Source organism: Dermacentor albipictus, unplaced genomic scaffold (assembly GCF_038994185.2).
Source record: "Dermacentor albipictus isolate Rhodes 1998 colony unplaced genomic scaffold, USDA_Dalb.pri_finalv2 scaffold_25, whole genome shotgun sequence".
NCBI lineage: Eukaryota > Metazoa > Arthropoda > Arachnida > Ixodida > Ixodidae > Dermacentor > Dermacentor albipictus.
Window position 1 is genome coordinate 3,053,344 of NW_027225579.1, and position 12,168 is coordinate 3,065,511.

At 44.5% G+C, this 12,168-nt stretch overlaps 1 protein-coding gene across 1 annotated transcript in view; it reads right to left on the reverse strand.

Moving 5' to 3' along the window:
- Window positions 1-615: 615 nt before the first annotated feature.
- LOC139052497 (uncharacterized) overlaps window positions 616-12,168 on the reverse strand; it is a 125,230-nt gene continuing 113,677 nt past the window's right edge. Inside the window, exon 4 of the mRNA XM_070529617.1 lies at window positions 616-863. Coding sequence (XP_070385718.1) covers window positions 710-863 — 154 coding nt within the window. The 3' untranslated portion in view covers window positions 616-709. The remainder of the gene's footprint in view (window positions 864-12,168) is intronic.

Consider the following 12,168-nt stretch of genomic DNA (forward strand, 5'->3'; position numbering starts at 1 on the left):
AAGTCATCGCCAATCGAAATGCCGCTTCCTTTAAGTTTCTTGCAGTTTTGGTACAGTTTTGATTTTTCTCTGCAGTCATAAAGTCTCAAGATCACTGGTCGAGGGTGCTTACTATTTTTCTTGCCAATTCTGTGAATTCTTTCTACCGTGTTCAACGTCACACCAAGTTTTTCTTCAAAAACTTCACTTAGAACTTTTGTGTTAAGGTCATCAGCGGATTCGTTTTCGCTTTCTTTGATTCCAAAGACCACGAGCTTGTTTCGCCGGCTTCTATCCTCTAAATTTATCAACCTCTCCTGTTGCTTCACGATGGTCTCGTTTAGTTCTTTAACAGTTTTTGTTACCTTGACTATGCTATTTGCTTGATCCCTAACGATTTGAATTCTCTTTTCTACACACTCGAGCCGCTTTCCGAGGCTATCTAGATCCTTTTGAATTGCTTTTTGCCCATCGCAAAGCTCCTTCAACAAAACCTTAGTGTCAGGCCCTGGATGTAGCTCTACATCACCGGGCAACAAGAGGCACATAGATGCAAATTCGGAAAAAAGCACACTCGGGCACGGCAGCACTACAACAAAACGGTTGTCGTTTCTGTAACTAAATTTGGTATAGTAACTGACCTGCTCGAGGAACAAAAATCGCTGATTAGACGGCATGGCGGTTGCGGTGCTGCCGTGCCCACTGAAGCCGACTCCCAAAGGTGCCAGCTTTATAGGCTTGTCCCAGACAGTAGGCGTCGTTCCATGGCTTCCGGGTTTGAGGCTATCCAACGTTCCAACGCTGATACCGGCCGCGTCAGCAGCCGATCCGACGATGCACATGTCCGGGGCTTGCGCTTGAATCGATGCGCAAAGCAGCAGTACCTGCTCGAGGAACAAAAATCGCTGATTAGACGGCATGGCGGTTGCGTTGCTGCCGTGCCCACTCGGTTACATTTTAGGTTACACATCAGCAAAGCATAATATAGGCCTGAAAATATTTATTGTGAAGTAATATTTAACAGACATTTGTAGTACGTTGCTTTTATAATTGCGTCAGGCTTTCTTTTAGATTTTGTTTTAGAAAGAAAAAGAAAACGCCTGACACACTACTTTCATTTTGTTCGTATCGACTACCGTATCACCGGTGCTTTCATGATCTCTTCAAAAGTGCAGTGCTTAATCAAAAAATTTAAACCATACTATTAGGAGTAATGTCAAAAATATGTCATATTTTTCGTCATTCCTGGTGTCATAGCTGCACGACACGTCCCAAGTGCAATTTTTCGTTATCTTTGCCCACCTTTGCAAATCAAATTCTAGAAGCAGGGTGCGAGACTTTGTCAGTGCACTTACGGGGTAAGCACGTTGGATTACGCAATCACGGATGTTTAAAGGAGACCATCGCAGAAAGAAAATTGTGACAGGGCGCGTGCCCAAAATATTTGCGGCGATATCATGTTTGTAACCATTCTTTGGCCATTAGGCATTGTGGGGCTTATGTATCACTCGTAATACTCCAAAGCTCCAGATTATAAGGAACAGAGGTCCATCAGCCATCCAGATTGACATTGCCATTAATGCAGCATGAGCCCCGCATTATGTCCTGGAGACAGCTTTTGGCACAGGCTCTGTAGCATGAAACAGTTCAATGGAATGCCAGTGCGCACTAAAGCAAAATATTAAAAAAACACCGTGAGCTTTCCCCGAAATTGATTAACGCACATCACCAGCCAAGTGTTATGGTCTTTTAATGGTTGTTAAAGAAGAGACCGCATTGTTCACCCTAAAGAATGCGTTGAGCTAGCCCTGCGTACAAGTACGGCTTGCTTTATCTATCATTTATTTCAATTATTATCAATGGCCGTTTCTAACCCATTCGAATATTTGATTAGATTGCTTCGAACCATGAACGCCAGATGTCCCTATCATAGAACACCTGTCTTCTAAGCGCCACATCTCACTCGGTTCAGACAGCTCGCCCTTTCAGAAGCGATAGATGTGGCTCGTAAAGAGTTATTTTGTGTTTTATTATCCCGATGTTTTGAAACACATATGGCTCAAAGTATCCTGTCAACGAAAACGGCTCCTGCGTTTTTATTCACTTCATATTTGAGTTAGATTGACGCGCACCTAAGACGCAGACGCAGAAAGGAAGTAGACAGGACAGTGCTTGACTCGGTGCTTAGTATTCCCTCTCTGAGGCGTTGGCTTAACTCGAATATGGAGGTAACCCTGAGACGATAGAGGACGCTCACCATGGCATGCGTCATATTGAGCGCAGTGAGGGGCACCAGCACTTGATTCCAGAACATGTGAGTGCCATAGGTGTACACGTGCGCTAATATGCCTATGATGCCGATGGACGACTTATGGAAGCAAGCGCGGACACCGCTAGCGGCATCGAGTGCAGTGACTGGCTGCCCAGGAACGCCGCGTTGGCAGTCGACTTAAGGCTCCACCGTGGGGAGGAAAAGTCGATACCTAGGCTGAAGTTGGCCACCCTGAGGGCCGCGAACACCACCTACTCGGCAGAGGTTGCGTCCATCCATTTTAGGCTGGCTGGTCAGTCGGTGCGTAACGCTTTCTCTGGCAGGCGCCGCTGAGTAAAGAGCCACGCACAAAGCTGCGACGAGTGATATGCGGCACCGTGACGCTCCAAGTATAGATGTCACAACGAGGAAGCAGTTCTGTCCACAACGCGGAAGGATGAATCTAGCAAAACGCCGACTGTGACTGTGGTGTCTGGATTACGCGGCTGTACGCGGCAGACGGACAGCAGCTGTCCGTCGTCTGTCCAAATGCTTTCGTCGCTAGAGCCCGAGTCCCATCATCAATTACCTCACTGTCATTTTTCGAATTTGTTCATTTTGCATTGTTTTGCTGTTGCGCTTGTGCTATCTGGAAATGCACTTGTTTCATTTTTTCTTTTCGTGGCGAGCGCTTGTCCTTAGAACGATACCCATTTGAATTGAAATCCTATATCAGTAAGGCGGAGAGAGAGAGAGAGAAAAAGAGAGACGGTAAGGATTAAACTAAGTGCATTTGCGCTGAGACAAATCGTGTCTTTATCTATACTGCATTGACTAAAATATAGAATTACAGATGGATACGAAATGTACCTTTTCTAAGAATATCAATTTCTCATTGTGCCAATTTTTCGCATCTCACGACTGCCGCACATTCTGGAATAAGTACAGGATGTGCACAACATCACCTGAGAGCTCCTCTGAACAATATTTGTAATGGTGCTTCTGTCGCCTGGAAAATTGGGCCAGTATTCAGAAAGGAAAAAAAAATTGACAGACAAGTTGGGCGACCTCATGTTTTATGTCTGAAAGGCTGAACGGAAACAGCAGAACGACGTGGGTGATAAGGGCTGCATGGTTTATAGTAGGCATGGTGTAAACATTTTCGAAAGAAAATGCAGAAACGCGCTAAAAGCATCCAGCAACCTGTCAGCGTTTCTTAAGTTACCTGACGAGATTAGCCGCCTGCTTCTGCAATAAAGATGTTCACGGCGCAATAACTTCAGATTGGCCACGTTTGCTGATTAGCGCGATTTTGAAGGTATCTGGAATGTCGGAATTGCAGTGCTATGTCAAAGGTTATATTTTGCCGGTAAATTGAGGAACAGGGACTATCAGTAGCCGCACGCTTGGGGTGATGCTCGATATGTAAGCCGGAAAGGGTGTAGTAAATCTTGCCTTTTGCTTTCGTCACAACTTTCGTCGCAAAATTTCCACTAAAATCCTTTGCACTTCAAAATTTGTGCGCTTCGTATTTGGGAGGTCAATCTCGCACTCTCGCAAGCGTACCTTTCCATTCACCTAAAGACGCCTTTCTGGCTGGGCAGCCTTTGACCACAAGCAACATAATCACAGAGTCGCCATGCGAACGACAGGCACATATTCCGAAGTTGTTCCTCTGGGAATTTCTTGCGGGGAACCATCAGAAAAGCCCTCAGCAATTGCGGGACCACCGTCCTTATCTACAGGAATGAACGTGTACTTGTTCCAAACGTTCGCAAAATATTACCACCAACAATACGCCCGGAGTACGTATCCAACGTCACTCACCGGCCTGGTGTAAGCAACCACTCTATGTTGGTATTCACATTAATGTTTCTCGAACGAAGTTCAATAACACAAAGAAAGCTACAGATTATAAAATGACAGCTTTGAGACAGTCAATAATGATCATTATACAGGTGCCACTACTGCTAGCGGGAAAACGGGAGCTCGTAGCAGCCCCCTGCGGAGTGCCATCAAGTGCGCCACATGAAGGCTTTCCAGACGACTCGCCGAACTTTTCGTCAATCGCTTGGATGGCGCATGCGCCGCAAGACTTTATGAAGCGCCGGTGGTGGGGCTCTCTGCAGGGCGATGCCATGACTTCCGTGTTCCCGCTAGCAGTGGCAGCAACTGCACTTTCATTGACAGCCATCTCGATTACCTTGAAAACTCACCATGCAATCAAACTGAACATTACTTTGAGCAATAGTGAGCGAACTAACAAGTAAAGACATACTTACTCGCGCGATATTTCCCAATAGTAACGGGGAATCGTGCTACCGCCAAAAAACCATAAAATTAAGCAATAGTCCAACAATGAAAAACTTGTCTAAAGTTCAAAAATATAATAGTTAGACCACGGCCACTGGGAAGCTCAGGAACAAGTCCTTGCTGAGCATGTTGCCGCCATGCAAAAATACTGAAGAAACTTTTAAACAACACATTAGTCTCAATTCCCACATCGGACTCAATACAGACACTGGGCCTGGATTCACAAAAATCTCTTGCGATGTAATTGTCCCTAAAGCAAATTCCAGCTGCTCCTGATGCTCGACGTACTACAAGCGAAGGCGTACTGCCAATGGAAAATACCACTTACGAACGAAAAGCTTTGCGGATTCGGCCCCTGGAGAGAGGAGCCACCATTCCGAGTTCCTAACGAAAATTCAAGACCCCCAACGTTTCAAGCAAACTAATTCTGCTTAAGAGCTTCAAGTTTTTTCTTGACCCACTCATTTCGTTGCATTTTACTTTGTTTCACTTTCTTTGCCTATATGGTTTCCGGATTTATTACATTTTTATTAGATTGTATAGATTGATTATATTGTGTATTATATGAATCCGGTGTAATTGTTTTGTTTTTCTCTTAAGCCACTCTACTCTATAACACTTCGGCCCCGAGGGCACAATTAAAGTCGCAGTTACGCTATTGATAGCGATTGCGAAGTATTACACATACGAAGTAAGGTTCGTAGTTTTATCTGCGTATAATTGCAGTAAACATTCGCGGACTAACAAAATTAGCAATTATGCTGTCAAGGGTGCACAGGCAAACATGAGACCATCTCATTCGATGACCGCGCTCACGCTGCCGCAACAGTGAGTTGGGGAAGAGCGCAAACCAAGGGGAGCGAAAGCCTTCTGATGATTCTCCCTCTAACGCGTCGCATTGCTGAAGCCCACACCTAAAAACAACGCGTGAAATCATTCACAAGGAAAGGGTGCTCGATTACTACCTCAGAGTACGGTGGGTCACTGTAGGAGCCGAAGAAGAATACATACGTAAAACAGGACTGGATACAAGCAGAGACGAGACAGAAATTAAAGTTAAACGCAAAATAATATCACTGATATATGCGCTTTATAGAGCGCTTTTCTTTTTAGAAGTGTGCTATTGAGTGTTTGTGAAAACCTTAAGGTGATATCCCTTTTTTGGACATTGGGCTAGATATGTCCCACTGGAAGGGACTGAAGATTTGTCATTCTTTAGGTTCATTGTAACTCTTTAGTGGCCCACTTTGTAGTGTAGCGCCGTCCACGATGAACACAGAAGAATGCTTCAGTATTATTTTAGCTATTTGGTGGCGTTGTACAGTACTTACGAGTTTTTTCCTCGTGTGACTGTTTCAATGCGACAAATGTGAATCTTCTAACGCATTTCTTACCAGGACTTTGATAATCTGCTATGTCTGGTAAGCTCGCAGTCATAGTGCCGGCGTTTAAAAATGGACCAGGAATTTCTTATACGTAATTGCCGTATGTGGCAGCACAGTCTGTATTTTTATTACTCATAACTCGCGTGCACGGCAAAATTTCTTGGGCTCAGTCGAGACCGATATAGGTACACACTACTAGTAGGCACTCCCATTTTTTGGGTAACAAGCAGCCGCTTGCTTGCATTGTCCTGCTTGCAAAACTAGGGTAACAACTGAAGAGTGACTGTACCTATTTTTGAGCCTTGCAGATCGCTCTGGCCAATTTGTTGGAGCAAAATGCGAAAACACCCGTGTACTTAGATTTAGCTGCAAGGTAAAGAAAGCCAGGTGGTCGAAATTTCCGGTGTCCACCACTACGGCGTGTCTCATAATCAGGAAGTGGATTCGGTACGTAAATCGCTCTGGCAGCAAAACGTCCGAGGAGGTGCCGGGTTCCCTTCGAAGAGCACCGAAGCGCGTTTAATGTAATTCTGTGGCAGAGACAGTGCGCCTTTAGGCCTGCAGGGTACTAGCATTTCGGTCCTTGTCACAGCCACAATAGAATCAAAGTGAGGTGGGCATGGTCATGTGCATTTCGGTCTGCTTTGGGAACGGTACACGTGGTGTCCCACTTCGCATTGGCTGTGAATTGGCAATGGGATGTAGCTTTCCGACCACTGACCATGTAGAGGATTTTAAAAATAAGAATAATATGGAAACCGAATGAAACGTGTTCTTGCGGCTGAAATAAACGATATTTTTGGGTTAAAAAATTCATGTTTTGAGTGTACTTGTTCGTACCAGAGAAAAGGATATGGCATCGCAAAATACCAGTATGATACTTTGTGCAACATTCAAACGTTATCTTCTCATTACTGCGACTTAATACGATTTTTTGTGGTTGTAGGTGGACGGTATTAGCGACTAAACCATCGTGTACTTTCAAATGCAGAGAAGAAAGAATATGCCGGTTCAAACTAATTGTTGGAATATGAGAAGCGAAGCGGCTAAATAAATGCAATACAACTGATTATACAAGGTGTTCCACCTAATTTTAGCCAGAGTTTAAAAATATGAAAATGCCACATAGCTGGGCCAGACCAGAGAAATGTTGTTTGCCATTGCTTGGAGATAGTGAGATTATTTTTTTTCGTCCCGCCTAATTACATATTTATCCCTAATTCCACTTCTGTAATATTACAATTACATAAAAAGTGTCAATAAGAAAACTGAAAAGCAACAGGAACTCCCCACACAGCTTTAGAGCTGTAGCCCACCGCGTCTCTGCAGCGCGTTTAGCGCAAAAGCTATTACCTGCTTGCCAGTGAAGACGGCAAGACGCAGAGACACCCCTACCAAGTGGCCCACGTGTCCATGCATTATGCTCTCTCCGGGATTGGCCCATTCGCTACGCCACTGTGTCCAGGGTCGCCGTGCCGACTAGAGTCGGCCAAATGCTGGAGATAACGAAACATTAAACTGCACTTCACTGCGCGAAAGACCGACAAGCAGACGTGCCAAACCCGTAATGCTAGGAAAGTTGGCATAAAGGAAGGTTCGCTTTATTAATGTAAATGCGCTCTCGATGACTTATATTGGATGCAACGAGGCGAGTTCGGTATCATTGATGACTAACTCCGTAAAAGCCAAGGCGAGCAAGCAGGACACCTGCAAGAGTAATAAAGATGGTAGTGTTGTCCGGCGTATGAGCTATTCGGCAAAACAGCAGCACCCAGCCGCAGCGAGGAAAGTCAGTGAGGTTGTGCCAAAAAAGAAAGAAGGTGTGCTTTAAAATGCTACAAAGTCGAATAGTGCAACCATCAAAAAACGCCAAACCATAGCGCTGCTCTGGCGACTAAGCAACTGCTCCTTAGTAAAATATTAATATTTAGGCGAAGTAACCTTTGTCTAAGAAATGGAGCAACAAGTAATATTAGTTACGTTCCTTTTCTTATTGAACAATTCACAAAAATAACTAAGCACTCATTACGAGTGGATTAGGCGGCGAAGGAAACGATTCTTGAGGCAACTTATGCTTGGCATCGTGAGCCAGTAGAGGCATTTTATTGTATTCGGGTATTCAATTATTGCACTTGGCGGACCATTGGGGTTTCAGAATGAGTGCCAAGAGAAGGGAAGCGCAGTCGACGACGGCCGAAGACTAGGTGGGACGATGATATTTGGAAATTCGCAGGCGATAGTTCGAATTGGTTGGCGCAAGACAGGAGTAATTGAAGATCGCATAGAGAGGTCTTCGTCCTGCAATGGACATAAAATAGGCTGATGATGATGATAATTTTTTGCAACACAACTGCTCTGCAGATCCGCTTAGAAGCCTACATCGGTCATCCACGGCGATCGCCGCTAGTAGGCCATGTATTATTCGAGTATTTTTTTAATAAAAAACAGATAAAGCCAGCGGAAGGCTTTTGACTTTTAGGATCATCGTGTGTCAAAAGCAATGTCTCTTGTGTTTCGACATCTGTGCGCGTTTACGCAATTGAACTGGCCGGAACTCTTGAGCGAACGAAGAAGTAGATTTCGATATAGACCAAACAGCTGTCAGTGGCTCGAGTTACCCCGGAGGTCTGTACTTGCAGCTATTTTAATAATACAAACCTTTATTTGTACTTGAGCTCGATGCCTACTAGCCTTGCGCTTGATACAAACGACCGCAAATTACTAGGGAGAACTGGCACTGCCGTGTCCCCGGCCGCTGTAAGCATGGCGGTTCAGCAAGCATGGGAATGATGGTTAATACATGGATTTGCCTCAATTTCAGCCTTCTGGATTAAAAGGGCCTTGTCATTTTTGTGAGCTGATCGTGGTCACCAAAATATTGCGTTATGAAAGCTGTAATTCTGAGGCCATTATGTATGACACGAGGAGTCGTATTGCTTTCTTTGTTTAGAAGAAGGATTGTATCAAAATTTGGATGATGCAAGTCAGCAAACCAGAGCAATGAAAGCCAAGAGAACGTCTGACGCAGCAAGCACGAAGATCACACATTTCTATGTTCTAACCATCCTTCCCATGGTGGCTGAACTACCACAGCACCGGAACTTCCCTTAGTGACAGTAGTTGGAAAGTCTTTGGGTGCATCGACAAGAAAAAAATTATGGCCTTTCTTTTAAAATACTGAATATGGCTAAAGTAATTAGGAATAACAGTGCCTACCAAAGCTTAAAAATAATTTAATGATGTTTCCAGCGCAGTTATGGTTGTTATGAACATTGGCATCAAAGTTAAACGGATAGCAGCATCGCATCTCGATACAAACCTGGAAGAATTATTTGAAACTTAAGATTTACGCTTGTGACGCACACTGGGTGCGAATATTTGATGCCCTATGACACACAGAGGAGCAAGAGAGCGCGTACACATGCAAAGTTTACACGTCAAGTTGTCGCTGGTACATCCCCAGGGGTGTTAATATGCAGCGTAGCTGGCTCGAGTTCTGAGAACTTATGTCGTGCGGCGCACATATTCGATCAACTTCTCTATTTATATTTGCACGCTTCGCGCATTGTCTTTGTTTCTAATAAAGAAACCAGTGAGACGCATGCACATTAAACACGAGCGCTTGATTTATGAGAAAAAATAAAGTAAGGGTTGCAAGTGTAGTGCTGATTAAGACAACTATTTCGTAAATAAATTGATTTTAACTTCAATCCTAGTCCACTGCTTTCTTTGTGTGCGCGTCTGCATGATTCGCTGGCGTCCTGTTTATTCTGAAATTCACAAATGCGTACAAACTCTCCCAGCAGAAGATTATGTCGGATTATGCCTTGAACAGAAGAGTGGTTGCGCTCACCTCCAACAACAAGATTGCAGAGTTTCGGATGCACCTAAACACTCCGAAATTGAATTGAGGGCATTGTGAAGAGCGGGAACACTGTGTTCGAAAGGTTCATTACTTAAAGATCAATGGGCACCTATTAAAACTTCTTGTGCAAGTTAGTCCGACTTGGAAAACATCATTTTAGGTCTCTAGAAAGACACATGCTCTTTGGCTGTTTATCCCTCGCGTGTGTCTTTTTTAACGTCGTAAGGTCATGTTTTCAATAGACACAGAACGAAAGTTACGTTCTCAGCTTCTAGTGAACCAACATACACGTTTAAAAGATCGAGTGCCACTAAATTAAATTATGGGACTTTACATGCCAAAACCACGATTTCATTATAAGGCACGCCGTAGTGGGCAACACCAGAATAATTTGGACCACCTGGGATTCTTTAACGTGCACCTAAATCTAAGTACACGGGTGTTTTCGCATTTCACCCACTATCAAAATGCGACCACCGTGGCCGGGATGTGATCCCGCAACCTCGAGCTTAACAGCCCAGCACTATAGCCACTAAGCAACCGCGGCAGGTTTTAAAGTGTTACTTCAAAGTGTTTTATGGTGTTCCTGTGTTTGTGCAGCATTGTTGGCTAATATGCCTATGTTGTATGAATATTTACAACTGGACCCGTGTATTGCGTATGTTATCAGATATTGCAAATGCCATCGATAAGTGGCATCAATTTTCTCACGTGCACAAAAATCATTAGAGAACGCCAGCAATGAAACTCGATGACGCAACCTTTGAATTCAGTTTAGAAATATCAAGTGTTTCAGGATGCTCAGTGCATGATTTGCTGTACCATTCTCTAGAAAACCAGCTTGGCAGCTTTCCACCAAAATTGAAGATCTCCTAATAGCGTATTGGAAAAAAAATATGATCTCCAATGCTATGTGCGGCATTTTTGAATCTTCTTGGAGCAGACGTAAAATACGAAATGCAGCTTCTGCACATGTCCACGGTCATATTGTAGCACTCACTAGAGATGCTAGATGTACCAGAAACCATTAAATGAAGATAGTAGTCATGCCGTATAGTAAAAAGTTGCTGGTGGGAAGTATAATAGGTCTTTATAGAAGGCGGCTGAAAATCTTTCTGGTGGGTAATCAGCGGTGGCTATTATGCAGTCACGTCACACGATGGACCATTCGTATAATTTAGCACATCGAACAAGTGCGATTGGTGATGCGTCCCGCGGGCGGTTGCTTTTCTCGAAACTTGTAGGAAGAACTGGATGCAGAAATTGTTTTTCGACAACTCACAGAATTGTGAACTCATATACATCTTAAAGCGGTTTCTTCTAAATTTTTAACCACGTAGGTACCTGTGCAACCGAATCCTGCACATACTCCGCGGTCGCCTATGCTGGGGAAGCACCCTTTTTATCCTCTAGCATTATGGCCGCCATTATGGCCGCCGCCACAAGCGTCATTCACACTGCACGCTATGCTGTAATTACTAACGAAAACTATTTTATTTGTTGGTGGAAATCTCGTCTAAGAAATTAGGTAGTCACGCAAAGGATCTACTGAAAATAATTTGAACGCTTGCCAAAGTGAACAGCACAACTTATTCCGCAGCAGAATGATACCCACGCTGTTACGATCGTCATATGATTTGTAAGTACTCATTGCGGCTGGAGCACAGCTTATAATTGCAGTGGAAATGCTGCAGGAACCTCAGATTCGTGAAAGAATTATAAATAATTTATTGATAGAAAATACAGAAAGGTTGACCTTAGCTATTGCGCTCTAGTCTGCCACCCTGCACTGAGGAAGAGGGAAGGAAAGTGAAAGCACGGAGGTGGATGATGGCGGTAAGAAAAGTGGTGAGTGCATAAGTGCATTAGATGGTGGCCCTACTAGAGCCACTTGTCTTGTTTCGTGTCATGCAGAAACTTCAGGAGCGCTTTAGTTGTCCGCATTGAAGTTGCAGCGTCAGTGCATGGGCTGAGAATAGCGTCCTCCGCAGTGGTTGCCTGCAAACGCTAGCTAGGAAATTACCCAAGGCCCTTCGCTGCAGCGTATGTGCTGAGAAATCGCACAATATATGATCCAGCATGCCAGGCGTTTCACAGTGTTCGCAGTCAGGGCTGTTCGATTGGCCGGTGAGCTGCGCGTAGCGGCGGGTGAAACACCCACACGAACCCTGCGTAGCAGCGACGCTTTGCTCTGCGTAACATTCGGACGCAAACACAATTCCCCGTCTGGCCGGGTCGATCTTATGTGGGCGTCTGTGGATGTTGTCAGCGTAGGCTATGTATGCCTTCGCAAGATCCTGCATGAGTGCCTCGATCATAGAGTTGGCGTCAGGTCGCGAGTAGACAATTCCTACTCAAGTCATGCCACAATGGCC